The sequence below is a fragment of the Hylaeus volcanicus genome, chromosome 6 (assembly GCF_026283585.1).
Source record: "Hylaeus volcanicus isolate JK05 chromosome 6, UHH_iyHylVolc1.0_haploid, whole genome shotgun sequence".
NCBI classification, from domain to species: Eukaryota; Metazoa; Arthropoda; class Insecta; order Hymenoptera; family Colletidae; genus Hylaeus; species Hylaeus volcanicus.
The window spans coordinates 23,651,013-23,669,154 of NC_071981.1; the positions used below are offsets into that span (position 1 = coordinate 23,651,013).

At 40.3% G+C, this 18,142-nt stretch overlaps 2 protein-coding genes across 5 annotated transcripts in view; one reads left to right on the forward strand and one right to left on the reverse strand.

The window, feature by feature from the left end:
• Positions 1-25: 25 nt before the first annotated feature.
• Positions 26-3,493, reverse strand: LOC128877814 (probable ATP-dependent RNA helicase DDX23). Its single transcript, XM_054125368.1, has 10 exons — positions 3,286-3,493; positions 2,498-3,177; positions 2,095-2,427; positions 1,594-2,016; positions 1,394-1,520; positions 1,196-1,319; positions 1,013-1,128; positions 670-930; positions 414-588; positions 26-348 (listed from the first exon to the last, which is right to left on the reverse strand). The coding sequence occupies exons 2-10, from the start codon at positions 3,070-3,072 to the stop codon at positions 125-127; spliced, it is 2,358 nt and encodes a 785-aa protein (XP_053981343.1). The 5' UTR covers positions 3,073-3,177; positions 3,286-3,493; the 3' UTR covers positions 26-124.
• A 647-nt stretch (positions 3,494-4,140) lies between these two features.
• Positions 4,141-18,142, forward strand: part of LOC128878765 (DAZ-associated protein 2-like) — a 19,010-nt gene continuing 5,008 nt past the window's right edge. Inside the window, exons 1-4 of one of the 4 annotated variants that reach the window (XM_054127257.1) lie at positions 6,214-6,395; positions 8,021-8,281; positions 17,586-17,660; positions 17,745-17,848. In XM_054127257.1, coding sequence (XP_053983232.1) covers positions 8,191-8,281; positions 17,586-17,660; positions 17,745-17,848 — 270 coding nt within the window. In that variant the 5' untranslated portion in view covers positions 6,214-6,395; positions 8,021-8,190. Of the gene's footprint in view, positions 4,277-6,213; positions 6,396-8,020; positions 8,282-17,585; positions 17,661-17,744; positions 17,849-18,142 lie in introns of those variants that run through there. The other 3 variants (XM_054127256.1, XM_054127258.1, XM_054127259.1) reach the window with 3 other exon arrangements.

Consider the following 18,142-nt stretch of genomic DNA (forward strand, 5'->3'; position numbering starts at 1 on the left):
TTTTGATAGTATGTATTTACACATATTCCTATTCTACTTATATACTATACAAAAATATATGCTTAGCTGTATGTAAAACATCAAGTGGTTACAGTCAAATGCGTATAGTTAGGTGTAAATGTTTTTAGGCGAATATTTTTTCCTCCCGCCGTTTCTTTGTAACTACTGTGCCAGGTTTATGTTGAGCGTCTGGATGGTTCAATAACTCGGGAGGACAGGTAGATATTGGACTCGCGAGGATTGTTTGCTTCAAATCATAGAATAGATGACTGTCGTCCTTCGTACAGAACGAAATAGCAAGACCGGCTTTTCCTGCACGACCAGTTCTACCGATACGATGCGTGTAATCTGTAAACAAGTAATCATTCGTATAATTTTCCAATTTGCCTTAATAAGCTGTATTATCCGCATACCTTCTATAGTCTTAGCCATATCATAATTAATGACCATAGACACATCCTTAATATCGATACCACGACCCGCGACATCGGTGGCAACCAAAATATCTTTACTACCACTTTTGAGAGAAGCAAGTGCGTACTCTCTCTGTTCTTGTCCTTTACCACCATGAAGAGTGCAGGCGTTATACTAAAAAATTCGAAGGAATATGTAATCGAATACCTAAGTTTTAAAGTAATAAGAAGATAACAAGAGTATAAACAAACGTACGCCTAGTTTCTCTAGACCTCTCGCAAGAACATCAGCACCCTTCTTTTGATTGACGAATATAATAACTGGTGGTTCAACTCCTCTGCTGAGTATCTCCATCAGTTTCTTACGTTTATCAGCTTCACCCATAATATGAACAATTTGTTCTGTTCTCTCTGTTGGTTTACCTACACTGCCAATGTACACGACAGCTGGTCGTCGTAAGTAAGTTCTTGCTAATCGTTCTACCGCAGGTGGCATAGTTGCCGTAAACATTACAGTCTAAAAACGAAGGAACGTATAAATGTGCGAATTATTTATTTGAAAAAAAGATTTTTTTTTAACGTAACAGAATATTTCTTGCCTGTCTGTATTTTTTCTTTGTATTGTAATTAGCTAAAAGTTTTTCCTCGTTTTCTGCATCTTCGTTATCTGGCTTTAGATTTGTAACTGGCATATACTCCAATATTTTTTGAACGTCTAGAAGTTTTTAGTGAAATCAATGTTTAGCTTAATAAGAGTATAGAGTATATATCGAAGAGCATACCTGGTTCAAAACCCATATCTATCATTCTATCAGCTTCATCCAATACGATATATGTACACTGATTTAAAACTAAATATCGATTCTCTAATACATCTATTAATCGTCCAGGTGTGGCTATTACAATCTGTAATAATAACAGTTTATTTATGATGCTAGAAATTTTGTTACATACAGTACGTAACTATATGAAATTGATACCTCGCAACCCATTCTCAATCTGAATCCTTGTTCCTCTCGCGAGAGACCACCTACGACAACAACTGTTCTTATACCTAACGGTTGTCCAAATTTGTTAGTCTCTTCTTCGATTTGTTGAGCTAATTCACTGGAATAATATATTTTATAAATGTTAGTTTGTTCAAGCGAATGAGCGACTACCGGTTAAAATTATGCGTTACCGTGTCGGAGCTAAAATTATACTGTAAGGACCCTGATCTGCTTCTTCTAATCTTTCAATTTTTGGTAAGCTAGTAATCCATAATAACAGTGGAATTAAGAATGCCAGCGTCTTTCCAGAACCAGTTTCAGCAACGCCAATGATATCGCGATTTTGAAGTCCAATTGGGATTGCTTGTCTTTGAATAGGCGTTAAATCTTTATATCCCACTTTGTCGATAATATCAAGAATTTCTTTTGGAAATTCCGATTCTTTCCAAGATCTAATTGGATCGGGTATACGTCCTCCTTTTATCGTAATATTATAATCTTCTCTAAATATCCGCCAATCTCTCTCTGTCATTTCGTGAAGAGCTTTCTCCGACCAGTGTCTGTCATCCCACTTTTGTTTTTCTTCTTTTCGTTTCACTTTCTTTAATCTCATTCTAAGTAACAGAAAAATAATACAGATATAAAACATGTTATACTTATAACGTAAATTTTCAGTGTAAAAAAATGCCTACTTCTCTTGTTCCTTTTCTGCTTCTGTTCTCCGTTTTTCTAAAAGCTCTCCATAGAATTTACTCTGATCCCGTTTCTGTGCTTTAATGTCTATTCCAGCAAGATTTCCTCTACCAAAGAACTGAACCTGATGTCTTTCCTTATAAATACTATTATAATCTACAGAAGTGTCTTCCGACGTATCCCAATCAAATACAAATTTCCTATCATTTAATCTTCTAACTCGTCGCTTCTTCTTTATCAATCCTAGGTAGCGCTCTTTAATAGCTTCTACTTCTTTTTCCTTATCCTTATCCTTGATCTCGTCTTCCCTTGTACGCTGACCTTCTCTGCGCCTATATTATCATCATTTTGATAGATTATTATCAGAATAAACGTTTATTTATGTTATTTAAGTTTACATACCTATCTCTATCATCCCAATCTCTATCCTTTCCAGTGCTTTCATTGTGAAAGAAAGATTTACGCATTTCCTCCTGTTGCTTTCTTATAACGTCAACTTCTTCCTGACGCTTTTGGAGCGCTAAAGCGGCACGTTCCTCCTTGCTTAAAAATTTTGGTTTGGCACGCGCATCCTCTTCTGCTTTTTTCTTAGCTAGTAATTCTTCCAAACTGAGCGGCTCTTTCTTTGGAAGAGTTTTCGATTTCTCCTCTGTTTCTTCCTCTTCTTTCTTACCTTCTGCCTTATTGTCTTTTTTACTCTCGTCTTCCAAGACAAATATAGGACTTGGTTTTCGTTTTTTCTCATCCTTTGATTTGTCTTTGGACTCCCGTCTTTCTCTTGACCTGTCCCTATCTTTTTCACGCGATCTGTCCCTTTCTCTCGATCGTTCTCGCGATCTCGAACGTTTCCTATCTTTTTTACGATCCTTCGATCGGCTTCTCGAACGCCTTCGATCACGTCGATCTCGTTCTCTTTCACGATCGCGATCACGTTCCCGCGAACGACTTCGTCTTACAGTCTTTTTGTCGTGTGCCATAACAAACTTTCCAGATATGCTTACTCAATTTGTGTACTTACAGCAAACTTGTTGTGAAACTTTAGAGAGGTTAGGAAGCTGAATGGTTAATGATCGATAAGGTTCCTGTAACAAGAAACGGTTTCTCAAATGTATATACATATCCTTACATTGAAGATAAACTGTTCTTTAGGATAAAATTTCTTGTATTGAAATGAATCATGTTTTTAATACCTTTCTACTGAGCGTTGTTGATTACCAAAACAACGTTCAGTTATACGTGATACAATTTGGATACGTGGAGTCATTGAATAAAATACATTCATAAACACTTCACTTGGAAGGAAATAAACAGAATACGTCATTAAATTTAATATTTGTCTACCATTTTTAAATAGATTCAATTTATCGCTCTTTGGTTGCCTTTCCAACGCGGGCAGTGAAATTATATTTTCATGAATTACATTTTGCGTGAAAATTGAAATTTGAAAATTGTATATTATTGAAAACTGAAAATTGTATATTATAATATACGATCATCGTAAAAACAAATGTGTCGATGAAATCTGCAAAGAAGTAAGATTTTAAATATTTCTTGTAGCAGTTATAGCTATTTTTGAATTATACAGGGTGTCCCAAAAATGTTGTAACACATTGAAAGGGGTGGTTCGGGGGGTGATTTGAAACAACTTTTTCCTTAGCGAAAATGTTGTCCGAGGCTTCGTTGAGAAGATATTAACGGAAAACACTGACCAATCAGAGCGCGAGTACGTTTTCGCTAAGGAAAACGTTGTTTCAAATCACCTCCCGAACCACCCCTTTCAAGGTGTTACAACATTTTTAGGACAACCCCGTATATATATATCTTGTAAAGTTTCCGTAAGTTTCGAAAGCTATGTAACGTGTAAAAACATTTGTTTCTAAAGAAGTCTCGTTTCGTTTCAAAAAATTACTTGAAAACTGTTAGTCGGGACCAAAGCTTTTCGAATTTTCGCGGTCGAGTGCTTTGCATTGATTGGGCGGTGGCGCGTAACGTTTCGAGCCAATAAGATCGTAGCATCGAGAGAGGCACGGGCAGGCTCAATAAAGGGCGCTAGTGTCCGTCAAGTGTCACAGCCGTTGCTCGTCTCCTCAGTATTGTAACTTAAATCGGTGATTTAATTAGGAATAACGTATTTTTTTCTAGAATTTGTGAAACTTTAAGCAATAATGACCGACAAGAAAGGTAACTATACATCGTAATCGCGTAATACGGCTAGTAATATGTGTTACACACGTTAAGAGTATCTCGTGTTTTCGAGTCGAGAATATACCACTTGTCACTCGTACGACGGAGAGTTTTTTTACGTTAGCGATGCTATCCGACGCCTGTGAAAAATGCTGCACATCCAAATTCGATCGAAATTCGCATCTTTGTTACATAAACGTACTCCTCGTCTTCGTACGACGAGAAAAAAACTTGAATTTCTGCTCAGTGACAGATAAATCAATACCGCATTCTGTGTGGGAAATACAAAATGGCTTCCAGAGTTCGTCCTGGATAATTTTCGTGATGACTCTTTATTAAAAGTCGTATACCGCCTCGAACGTAGCAGTTTTTATCGCGGTATTATTAGTTTCGTTCGTTTTATGTCAAGTTTCGCTTTATTAATTCACGTTTCGTTGGTTCGACTAATGTGCATACTTAACAATGCATTATGCATATATTCATGAATTGTGCGCTTGAAAAAAATGTATCGAGCGACCAACAGTCGAACGCTGTTCGCGTTTATTGCACGCCGTGATTATTTTTACGGTAACAATTAAAAGTTTTATCGCGATTTAACCGTGGAAAAGCATCGATAGTTGTACTTTAGATATCGAAAAAGATAATACATTATTTTATGTGAAACACATTGTTTGAAGCACAAAGAAAGTATAAGTTTCTTTTGTAATACATCCTGTAGCGGATATAATAATTGCAAGCAGGATAGAAGCACAACTTTTTACGTGTATATATATATGTATATATATATAATATCTCTCTCTATATATATATATATATAGATATATAGATATATGTATGTATGTATGTATGTATATGTTATAAGATGACAATATTTTAATCTAGCCATAATAATTTTTTGAATAAATTTAACAAATCAGTTTATTTGAAAATTATGATAAGAAACAATATAGTACATTGTACAATGTTTTCATATTTTAACGTAGATCTCTGGAAGTCATTTACATAGACACAAAGATTAATGAATAATTCACAGCTATTCATGCGACATTCAAAGTGTATGTAAAAAAAAAAAACTTGGTTAAATCATACTTATATTATTTTATTAACTTAATATTTTAACATGTATACAGAGCGATTTAAGAGCGATAGAGCGTTGATTTTAAACTATAGCTTCTTCACGCTTGAAACATTCCGGTATGGATTGGCATAATGCGGTAGCTGATCCACTAGGAAAGTGTTCCGTGTTATTTAACTGTAAAAGAATCCATTGGTATCAAAATTGGATGGTGCAACATTGCTACGGGTATTGTCAATAATCGGTTACACTTGTGGCAATATTCCACAAAGAAGTTACTTTACAACTCGTACAAGCGAGGTACATAATTTAATTTAACATTGCTACAGACTTTTCGAGGTTCGTACGTGCATATGAGAATATTCGATTGACGTACAAGCATGAACCACTATACACCATTTTACAGTAATCCACTGTCGTATTTGATTAACAGCTCGGACACTTATGCGATTATTCCTAATTCAGTCTGCTCTGTTCCTAAGGCAGACATATAATTACAGAGCATAGCATTTAAGGGATGTGTAAAAGTTTAGTCTGTAAGTAGATCAGTATACACTGTGTTTAACGATAAAACAACCAGAAATAATACGAGAATCGAGGATTATACTGGTGAAAATCTGCGAGCGTATTACCGTGACGGTATAGCCGCTAAAAAACCGAAGGATAGCGCCTACAGTTGTGGCTGTCAATATGTTTGCAGCGGACCATTACAAAGACGATTTGATCCCAGTCAGTAGGTGGAGCTTCGGAGACCGGCGTTCGCGCAGCCTAAGCCACGTATCTAACCTCACCTTACTCTATATATTACCTTAACTCACTACGTGTTTATATACCAACATATATTACGTATACACACAAATAAATATATATAAATATATATATATTCCACCAAATATATATATGAAGATATAAACGCACCGCGCGCCTCCCGATTCAAAAAGTGAACGAAACAACAAAGAAAAATCGAATCTCGGCTAGCTTTCAGAATTTTCTTCAATCACTTCCGGTTCCTCGTGTCGTTAATCCGATTGGCAGATTATGGTACGTAGAAAGAAAACATCCCGAGATAGTAATACCGCTAAGGAACTTTTAAATATAAAATAAAAGTCTTTAAAAGAGTAAATGTACCAAACGGCACGATTACGATTTCCGTGGCGCAGCGCACGGTGAGACAAAACGGCTCTCGGCGATCAAAAATCCGTAACGTTGGTTCTCTTGAAAATATTTTAATGAAATTTTAGGAACTTATTCCCCATACTATGATACTTAAATTGTATTGGTATAAATCAATTTGAGCTACAGGGTGTCCAAATATTCACGTATAAAGTGTAACGAGTTCAATATCTTTCACTTGTTTGACATATCTATTGTTATTTAACCAAAATTCCACTCAGACCTGTTATTAACTATGAGAGAAACGTATTTAATAATTTAAAAATGACAAGATGTACCTAATAATCATAGAAGTAAGCGTACAAACGTACATACTATTTTCTGTTCGAGTCCTACTTAGTACAATCGCCAATTTCTCGAAAAAGGGCACGAAGGGGCACCTGATCTTTTCAGAATCTGATAGAGGATGGTCCACCCTTTCCAGTGATAGCAATTAAACCTCGGACAAGTGCGGTCAATTTTTTATAACCATGCGTAAATGGTTTATGCATTGAATACTATCTATACAAATCTAGTAAACATTATAATTCATTTGAATATCGTCTTTCCGAGCAAAGTCTTATAGAATCGTATACAGGGTGTCCCAAAAATGTTGGAGGTCCTTGAAAGGGGTGGTTCGGGAGGTGATTTGAAACAACTTTTTCCTTTGCAATAAATGTCGGATGGGGCTTCGTTAAGTAGATATTAATAAAAAAAAACCCGACCAATCAGAGCGCGCGGACATCGTTGGAGCGGCCGCGGTAGCGAAGGCTACGCGCTGAGCGGCCGCGTCAATATCCTTCGATGCACGTCGAGTCACTTGTTCGCGTACGAGAGCGGCTACCTAGCGCGTAGCCATCGCTGTCGCAGCCGCTCCATCGGTATCCGCGCGCTCTGATTGGTCAGTGTTTGTCCGTTAATATCTCCTCAACGAAGCCTCGGACAACAATTTCGCTAAGGAAAAAGTTGTTTCAAATCACCCCCTGAACCACCCTTTTCAAGGACCTCCAACATTTTTGGGACACCCTGTATTGAAGTTAGGAGCAATATCGTAAGCGTTTTGCTTGGACGAATTTCAACTGCCTTTGAATGCGCACCACAGCAAAACGGAAGCAAATATGAAAAAAACGGATTGCACTACATTAAACAGCAATTCATCCTCTATCGATGTACACAAAACAGTTTCTCCATTTTTCGAATTCACGAAAATCGATTTTTGATCGCCGAAAGCCGTTTCGTTCCACCGTGCGGCGAATTCGACCGTGTTTCTTCATTTAACACAATTTACGAGAAAAATAATGGCCGGAACCGTAATTCCAGGGTCGTAAACGGTTAAAGGTACGATAACGGTCGTACTAACAATAAACGTAATTTGTAAACTAAAACGTGACAGAGAATCGTGGTTCGCGACATTATTTTTCTAATAAATTGGATCGAACAAATGGTCGAATCGCGGCTCCACGGATATCGTAATCTCCCCTAACAGATTAATGCAAGTTTCATAGTTTTTCCAGGCCTGCATCGGTCACGTTAACGCACACGATCGGCGAGTGTTACAGGATCGAGCGATATTCGTTCCACGTGTTATGAGATCGCTCGTTGAAAATCTGCCGATCCGACGAAATACGGAAGCGTACACGCTCGAATACGATCGGAGAACGATTTACGCTTCCTGCCGCGTAGAATGAAATCGCGGGATTCTCAGGCGAACCCGCGATGTGTTACGGAAAGACTCGTGAACGGCGATCGTTTAGGAACGTCCAACGGGGGTACTCGTAAGTCGTTTGAGATGAATGCGTTTAAACACGATCGAGACTTGTACTTTTTGAATTGGAGACGTCGGCTGCTATATATCCAAATCAATATGAACGTAAGATATTGATATGGGTGTACAAATATTTCGTACTGAGACCGTGGTATTGGCTGATTGCTTAATTTATTCTCTTTTTTTCCCCACGTTTTTTTTCTATATTTTTTTTTTTTTTGTCGAACGATGTCCACCGTGCCTCGCCCGGATTCAGTTTTGCGTGGGACAATTTCGATTTGTACGTTCGATTCGTAAATTCCGTCTCTTTGGTTCGTTCGTATTCGTAGATTGTGAAGCATCGTTGCCTATAAAAAAAAAAAAAAAAACTGATTTCCACGCGAGGACACGGTGGCCTGGCGGGGTGGACACGAATGCTGTATCTAAGCTCAGCGTATTTATATGATACTTCTACTGGATAGAAACTCGGTAGCTCACTTTTAACAATAGTGCATGTCGCTTCGGCTCGTGCCACAAGTTTCTCGTTGAACCGAGAAAGAAAAAGAAACAACAAGCAAAGACAAAAGAAACGAGGCATACGACTCGATTGGCTCGCGATTAAGCGGTTAGTTAACCGTCGTTTCACTTGGTCAACCAACGAGGGGAATCGAAAGAAGACGGGACGAATGGGGGTACAGACGAAACTTGTGGTCGGCTCTGCACGTGTTTTGTAGTTGATATACTAAGAAAAATTTACTTGTTCCTTCGGCGATAGTAGTGTATTATAGCTTGTACCTGTTTAATTGGACATAGAGAAGAGAAAAGTAAAGGAAAAAGAGTAGCGTATACAGGGTGTCACAAAAATGTTGGAGGTCCTTGAAAAGGGTGGTTCAGGGGGTGATTCGAAACAACTTTTTCCTTAGCGAAATTGTTGTCCGAGGCTTCGTTGAGGAGATATTAACGGACAAACACTGACCAATCAGAGCGCGCGGATACCGATGGAGCGGCCGCGATAGCGATGGCTACGCGCTAGGTAGCCGCTCTCGTACGCGAAAAAGTGACTCGACGTGCATCGAAGGATATTGACGCGGCCTCTCAGCGCGTAGCCTTCGCTACCGCGGCCGCTCCAACGATGTCCGCGCGCTCTGATTGGTCGGGTTTTTTTTTATTAATATCTACTTAACGAAGCCCCATCCGACATTTATTGCAAAGGAAAAAGTTGTTTCAAATCACCTCCCGAACCACCCCTTTCAAGGACCTCCAACATTTTTGGGACACCCTGTATACGCGATATATACGTTGACACCTGGGTATCAATATACCCGGTGTCTCTCTGTAATATCGCCAGCAGTTCCTGCGGGCTCTACAGATAAACAAAGAAAGTACATCGATAAACGCAACGCGAAAAATAACAATGGAAATCGGCACCGGAGACACGCCTCGTCGGTAACGACAGATAGCGAAACCGACGACGCGCGTTTCGGGAGTTTCGTAGACCGTGCGCTACGCATACGGAGAGAAAAATTCGTATGAAATTACGTTTGCCTGCATCCTGATCGGTTTTATGTGCAAGTATATACATAGGTTTAATGATTTTTCACGTATTTGTATTTTAGTTTGCATGGTTGGAATGCATCGGTAGTGGCACACGCGACGTGCGAGCACATCTCGTTGAAATTTGTCCTTCCGTTATACTCGTGGTGAGCGAAAACAGAGAGAAAAAAACAATAATATAAACACGCCCGAGTCGCAAATTTCCTTGGAAAAGTTGCTCGCTCGTCGCGTTTACAATGCATGCTCATAATACGTTGTGATAGACTTTTTCTATAATTCTACCTTTACGTTAGCTCGATCGATGCCTTCTTAACCGTCGAATCGTTGACAGTTTCTTTTCGACGATAAACAGTCGCGAGGCACGGATTAACGATCACTGTCTCGATAAACGATCTTGAAGTAAGCAAACAAGCGTCGAGAAGGAATCGAACGTATTGATTTCGTAGTTCTTTAATCGTCCAGTCGAATAGTTTCGTAGAGTATTTGAAATCGATATAGAGACGTTCCTATTCCTGTCGTGAACGAGACATCGAATTCATTAACGTAACCGCGTTTCAATTTCGACTCGTCGAAGAGCTGTCGCGGCCAGAGAAATATACCAGGACGATTCGAACGTTCGGTACACTTGTCGCTGCAAGATCATAGGAATCTCTCGAGCATTTTTGAACTGCATGTGCATGTTTGGCAGAATCTATCATGTATACTGTTAATAGTGAGCTTAAGTATGAGATAGCGATTCGACGATACCGTGGACCGACGAGTGAAGGGATTCCAGAAACGAGAGCCAGTTCCTCGCCGCTTTCGTTTGAGAGGATGTTACTTTGAAAAAGGGCAACTGGCCGGAACCGTACGTCGATTCTTTCACTCGGCGGGTCGAGTGTTGTCGAAAATGTCGAGAGTGCCTCCAATTTCGCGGGACCCAGCGACCTGGATCGTTGATCGACGAGGCGAATCGATCGCGAATACTCGAACGCGTGGTCAAAATTAAAAATAAAAATTTGCGATCCGGAATAATATAGAAAAATTTTTGTAAATCGTAGCTTCGAACGATACAGAGAGATTTGGAATTACCGTTTCAAGATATGGAACTTTTTGGCACGATTGCAATTTCCGTGGCGTCGCGATTCGACCGTGTTTTTATTTAATATAATTTATTACGAAAACAGCGGCACAGGCGGTAATTACTCCGTTACGTTTAATTTGGAAGTTGTGTTTATTAGGTTGTCCCAAAAGTTTCTTCCGTGACTTGCATTCGGTTATTTTGTGTGGTCGTGTTTATATAAATAGAGAACCTGATTTTTTAGGTGTTAATGTCGCAACTGTAATGGAGCAAAAATGAATTGTACGCAATTTAATAATGTAACATTATACGTAAAATGTGTATGTACTACTACTTAAGGAAATGGAAGAAACTTTTGGGACAACCTAATATTTAAAGTATGATAATATCGTAGTATCGCGACTCTTAATCAAAGGAATAACTAGTAAACGTAATAGTTCGGTAATTATAGAGCAGTGCTCGGAATTACTTGCACATTTCGGCCCGATTCCTGAAGCACCATCTCCTGCATCCCCACTACCGGTCTAGGCTCGACGGCCGAGCGACGTACGCTCGACGTTGTTTCTCAGGGACGTGCTACGATAGATATGTCGGGTTTCACCCGCGTGAGTAAAAATTTCCTTGCGCTGTCAGTATTTTTTTTATTTTACAGATAAATAAAGTTATTAATATTATGTTTAGGTTTATAAACACCTTTTATATATACATATTGTAGTGTCCGCGCCTCCTATACCCAACAATAACGAGTCAAATAAGAACACGAAACGTAGGGTACGGGATTGGTCGCGTAGATAAAGCGGTCGACTGTGGATCCGAGGATCGTGGGTTCGAATCTCCGTGCCTTATTTTTCGTATACTAGACTTCTACATATCGTGGCTCGTCCGAGATGGGGGGGGGGGGGTTACAGCGGCGACTACACCGAAGAGGACCGGCCAGTGACGATGAGCAACAATGACAAACGAATGACGGTGGAGCGGGCAACAATGAGGCGTCGAGAGAGAAAGAGAGAGGGGAGTACACTCGCGAAAGAGGGTGCGGCGCGCACTGCTGTTGAGACGCAAAACCCGAGAGAGAAAGAGAGAGGGGAGGAGGTGGAGCGGGCAACAATGAGGCGTCGAGAGAGAACAACGTTCCAGAAAGAGAGAGGGGAGTACACTCGCGAAAGAGGGCGCGGCGCGCACTGTTGTTGAGACGCGAAACCCGAGAAAACGGACATTCGAGGGCGAATGTCACAATTCAGAATGGCCGAGTGTAGTGTCCGCGCCTCCCATACCATACTTATTTTTTAGACTTCTACAATACAAAAACAATAATATATGATATAATGATTGCGATTTTGTCAATAACTTTCCACATCGCCCAAGAGGTATTATTGTTTATAAACCTAAACATAATATTAATAACTTTATTTATCTGTAAAAATAAAAAATACTGACAGCGCAAGGAAATTTTTACTCGCGCGGGTGAAACCCGACATATCTATTGTAGCACGTCCATGAGAAACAACGTCGCGCGTACGATCGCCGGCTCGGCCGTCGAGCCTAGAGCGGTAGTGGGGATGCAGGAGATGGTGCTTGAGGAATCGAGCCGAAATGTGCGAGTAATTCCGAGCACTGTTATAGAGAACAGGTACATCCTCGTCGATTTCGATGATTGTTAAATATATTGTAGAAATCGACATGTTGAACAACTTTTTCCTATACGTATAACCGTCGGTCGGCCTTAGTTTCCGAGATATTCGCAAAATATCATTGCTACTACCAACAATGAATATTCCGTGTAGCTACGCGTCTGTGGCAGCGCGTGTGTGTGAGTCGGGAGTCGTCGATCGTCGATTGTTTACGCGATTGTTTAGACTCAGAAAAAAACTAGTTTGACACCGACGTCGTTACTGAACGTCATTGATTACTTTCACAGGATTAAATATGAACTTGCCTGAATATTTCACTATATGCGATAGACACGATACACTTAATTTATTTTTTCGTTCGTACAAAGAGTGCAAATATCTCGGAAACTAAGGCCGAGCGACGGTTATACGTATAGGAAGAAGTTGTTCGAAATGTCGATTTCTACGATATATTTAACGATCATCGAAATCGATGAGGATGTACCTGTTCTCTATGATTACCAATAGTTCTTCTAATGAATTACGTAAAAACATGGTCGAGTCGCGGTGCCACGGAAATGGTAATCCCCTCTCCCCCTCCCCCCCCATCCCCCCGCCCCGACTTATAAAACGTCGCGATCTCGCTCAGGGATACGTTTTATAAATACCCCGAGCAGTCCCCCCCTTTTTTTCCTATCGATGAAATAAAGTCGCCCGAGGATTTTTCTCGCCTCGCGAAACGAGATCGTCGATCGTCCACGGGTCGCTGGGAATCGTCGAGGCACGAGGGCTGTTCCACCGAGGCATCGTCGATGAGATACGATACTTTTCGTGTCGCCCGGCGGAAATAGATGGGTCGCGAATACGGGCGAGATCCTCGTTAGACCATCTGATTCCGACGGGCGACTGGGTCGAACATGCTCATTGGGACGAATCGGGCTTTAAGAACGGAACAGGGAGAAAGACCGAGAGGAATGCGTGCGTGTACGAGAACGAAAGACGGGGTGTCGTAGCAACGAGCTGCGTGAAAAAAAAAAACGGGGGTTGGCGGAGAGGGAGAGACTGACGATACAGGGAAATTAGGACGAGCACGAAGGAAAAAAGATATCGAGAACAAAAAAAAGAATAAAAATAATAAGACACCTTTTTTTTTTCTTTTCGAAGTTAGCCAGTTAACTCGTACTAGCATATTAATATTATGATCAATTGTTATTGGATTCGATGATTGTTTGCACCGTGGCACTGACACATAAATTTATTATTCGATTGGGAACTGATCCGACGGGTTTGGCCTCCGAGCCACCTCTTTCGCGTCACCGCGAACCTTTGTATCTTTCATCCGCGTCGTAAACGCCGTCAACGAGGCGGAGATGACGAAGGAAACCGTGTCGACCTACACGCGCGACGATCAAGTGCAATATAACGTAATTCGAGGAGCGCTCGTTTCCACCCGTTGGACCAGTATTCAATTATCATGGACAATTTGGTGTGGGCTGACGTCTATGTTAGAGTACAACATGTCCATCCACCGGTTCTGGGCACGAGCTATTTTATCATACGCAAGATCGGCTCCCGCGGTATTTCGCGAATACGGCCGAGTCGACGGATCCTCTCGATCTCTTCTAACGGGGAAAAAAAGAAAAAAAAATACGGTCTCGCTAAGTCTCGGTGGTTTCATCGCGAGCGATCGTTTTTTTCGCGAACGGGGTTGCGTTTCGGACGGGAACTTTTTGCGTATGGCGAATGGCGACGGCCCGGGGCCGTAATTTAGTCTACTAAAAAAGAAATTGGGCGTTCTCGCGATTGCCGGCGAGAACGAGAGATCGAATCGAGGCTAACGACGGAAGAAAGTTTCGCCTCGTGGGCAAGGTTTGCGCGAGCAGCGCCCAATTAATGATATATATTACGCAATTACGAAGAACTTTTAATCATGTTTGACCTTTATTTATGGATATTTGCAGAAATTTGTGGTTTGCTGAATCTTGTCACAACTTTTTGAATGTGTGGAACTTGATATACATAAACATATGTATATGTATATATATATATATAGATATATATAGATATATAAATATATATATGTATGTATGATGCTGCATACATATGCATACGTATATATGTATATGAAAAGTAGATATACAAGTGTATATCTACTTTCTTTTATTTATTTGTTTATTTTTCTTTCTTCTTCTTCTTCTTCTTCTTTCTTTTTTTTTTTTTTTCTTTCATCGTACCACCGTACTCATTGTATAAATTACACATATTCACCGGCCCGAAACGAACGACAAATTTAAACCTTTTTTCAATTCCGCGATATCCACTAGGTGATTCTCGCAGGGTTCCTCTAGGGTTCCCTAGGGGTCCTAAATACGAATCCGTAAGTGAAATTGCTCCATCGCCCTTTAGTTTTCGAGAAATTCGCGATTTTGTAAATACGGTCGATTTTTAGAGAAAACGTAACACTACTTGAAAACTACGAACGCTAGAAAGTTCTATTTAGTCTTAAACGACAGAGGTAGCGTTTTCTAAATACGAGGGCATATTCCTTTAGAATTATCTGCTCTTTTGAACGGCTGTAAATGTACACCGATGTTCAAAAAGTTGCCGACGCGAGTACTTTTCACGAGATACTCTTGTATTTTTATGAAAAGTTATTCACATAGGTCGATTTTGCACTATGTTATCGCGAAATTCGCTGTTCATTTACAGGCATCCAAAAGAGCAGATAATTCCAAAGGAATATGTCTTCATATTCAGAAAACACTCCTCTATCGTTTAAGACTAAACAGAACTTTCTAGCGTTCGTAGTTTTCAAGTAGTATTACGTTTTCTCTAAAAATCGACAATTTTTACAAAATCTCGTATTTCTCGAAAACTAAAGGGTGATGGAGCAATTTAACTTTCAGATTCGCATTTAGGACGAGGAACCCTACGAGAGTCACCTAGCGGATATCGCGGAAAAAATATCGTTGTTGGACAGTGTTATCAAAAGTGTGTCTGACTTTGATCGGACCTTGATTATTGGGCTTGTTTTTAACGTCACTTTTTCGAACAAACCCCCGTTCACCCCTTCTTACCCCCTGGCTTTATTTTAGCTCTGTTTTCGGTCGTTTCTTATTTTCCGATCCGGTCGAACCCGAACGACTCGCAACCACGCTCAGACGCCGGTTCGCTTCCTGTACAGTTCGTTGAAGTTGCTGCAGCCTTTGTTTACTTTCGACGCGTTGTGTCGCGAGTAAATGGTTTCGCGGACGTTCGATCGCCGTGAAATCTCGTTGTTTCTCGGCTACATTTGCTCACGCGACGTACAAATTTGCGCGAATCGTTCGGCTACGATTCTCCTTCGTAATTCACGACGGTGGTTGACGGGTCTCGTAAGGTTCGACCCGTTTAGACGAATGTATTTGGCTTTTACCTTTGATTGCGTAACGCTATTTGCTTTGAGATCGGTTTCTTATTATATCTTAGTTTTAGAAGTAAACGTAGATCGATCTAACGCGAGTCTTCATTTGAGAATAGTTTCTCTGTTTTTTCTTGATCTTATTGTTTTCGCTGTTTCTTTTTCTTTTTATTTATTATTACTCTTCTTCTTCTTCTTCTTCTTTCCTTTTTTTTTTGTTTTTTTCTTTTCTTCACAATTCTTTGTTTACTTTCTCGATTCTCGGCTGACTTCCCGACGATTCCGTTTTACTGTCGAAACATTTACATACGATATTATTACATTACTCGTAGTGGCTGTATCGTTAGACTTGTTTGTAAGACTTTTCGTGTGTATTTACGTTCTAAAAAGGTGAAAAGAATTCTCGACGAGCTTATCCGTTTCGTGTTTTTCCATGCTTTTCTTTTTCTTTTTTTTTATATATATATATATATTTGTTCGACGGGAACTTTTCACATCGTTGCTTTTCGTTCTCTCGAAGACGTTGCCCGTGACTTTGTTCTTTCACTTAAAACTAGTGACAAGATGTACCACAGATTGCTTCATGTTAAATTCCAAAACATACACACACACACATATACACACGCGCGCACACACACATATACATATATATATTTATATGTATGTACACACATACACACACGTGCTGTTGTTTATTTATTCACGGTTAAGATACCGAAAGTAATAGTTTGCTAAGCTATTCTCAAGTGTCTCGCTTTTCAACTACGCTTCTATCGAGAATCCTCGAGGTTTCGACGCGTTTCGTGACTCGACGCGTCTCTTGACTCGACGCGTTTCTTGACTCGACGCGTTTCATTCGTTGCGTAACGATTTCCGTTCAAGAGCAAAGAAAGAAATCTCTGTGAATTATGGATTTTCGAAAGAGTCGTAAATGTTTTATTTTTACTATATATACTATATATATATATAAAAATAAAAAAATTAAAAAGAAATAAAACCAAAGCCTGTCTTGTACCAGCGCAGTTTACGCGAGGCCGCGGTTGTAAATTTCTCACGGACACTGTTCTTCCCAATTGCGATATATTCACGCCTGTATATATATATCTTTTCACGCCTATATATATATATACATATATATCTTTTACCGATGAAACCGTCACGTTGAGCAGCGATAAACTCGAAAGGTAACAAGAAGGCAACAATACCGTTTTTTTTCGGTTATTTCTTTTCACCATTATTTAGTGACTAACATTGTTTGAGCTTTGAATAGTACCTTGATAAAAACGGTGTATGTCATGTGTAAGATATACTTGGGTGTGGGAGTACCACTTTCGTAATCGAGATGTGTTCGACGCTTGCCGATGACTCTGTTTACGTATTTGTACATTTCGCGAGACGAAAGAAATTCTCGTACGATGGATTCGCGATAATCGATACGACGTAATAACGGTTAGGAAAACACGGCGTCGAAAATCTCTCGATGCTGACGTCGCGAGTCAGACGGATCCTTAGGGAGCGGGGAATCGAAGCCGACGGAATGTATCGGCGCCGGTAGACGAAGGATGAAACGGCGTTACGACGTTCTCTACGGATCTTCTGAAACGCGTCGTCCCTTGTCCTTTTTGGCAGTGGTACCACGTACCGTTGGCTTAGATCGATCCTACGGCCAACAAAATGAACGGACCTGCATTTTCCATTGCATGTGTTACAGCATACCCGGTGACACCTCATCCACCAACAGGTTTTGTCCCTGCGCCGACACAGCCTGCTACCTACGGTGGTGCACGTAAGAGAATCATCTCTGTGTTTCGATCCCGCGTCATTTCGATGAGGTTCTAATGATCCGATTGCATGCGAACTCTACCAATAGTTTCAGGTGCCACACCGTACGGAGTGTTTCCTAATCAACCACAACTGTACGCAGCGCAAGGACCGCCGCCGCCGACATACGATCAGACTCTTACGCATCCTATGGTGAGACGTTCTCCGGTGCCGTGGACCACTATTCGTGTGTTACGATTCTAACAAGGGAAAGGTCGCGATCAGGATGAGCGCTCTTTGAACGAGACTTTTATACATTTTATAAGAAATGACTTTAAACGTCACTAGATATACGTAAAACATTCGATTTCTTAACGGAAGCTGTCGTAGCTGCGAGCGTTACGCCGCGCAGGTTCATATTGTAATGTTCGTGGGTTCGAGACTCCGGTAAATGGAATATTTTTTTTTTTTCTTCTACTACTACATTTCTATTTCTTATTCCTTTTT

Bases quoted from the DNA above. Each gene is read 5' to 3' on its own strand.
- LOC128877814 (XM_054125368.1), bottom strand. From the start codon at position 3,072: ATGGCACACGACAAAAAGACTGTAAGACGAAGTCGTTCGCGGGAACGT. The intron at 2,017-2,094 runs GTAGGCATTTTT...TCTGTTACTTAG, and splicing joins GCAGAAAAGGAACAAGAGAA to AATGAGATTAAAGAAAGTGA. The intron at 1,129-1,195 runs GTATGCTCTTCG...AAAAACTTCTAG, and splicing joins AGATATGGGTTTTGAACCAG to ACGTTCAAAAAATATTGGAG.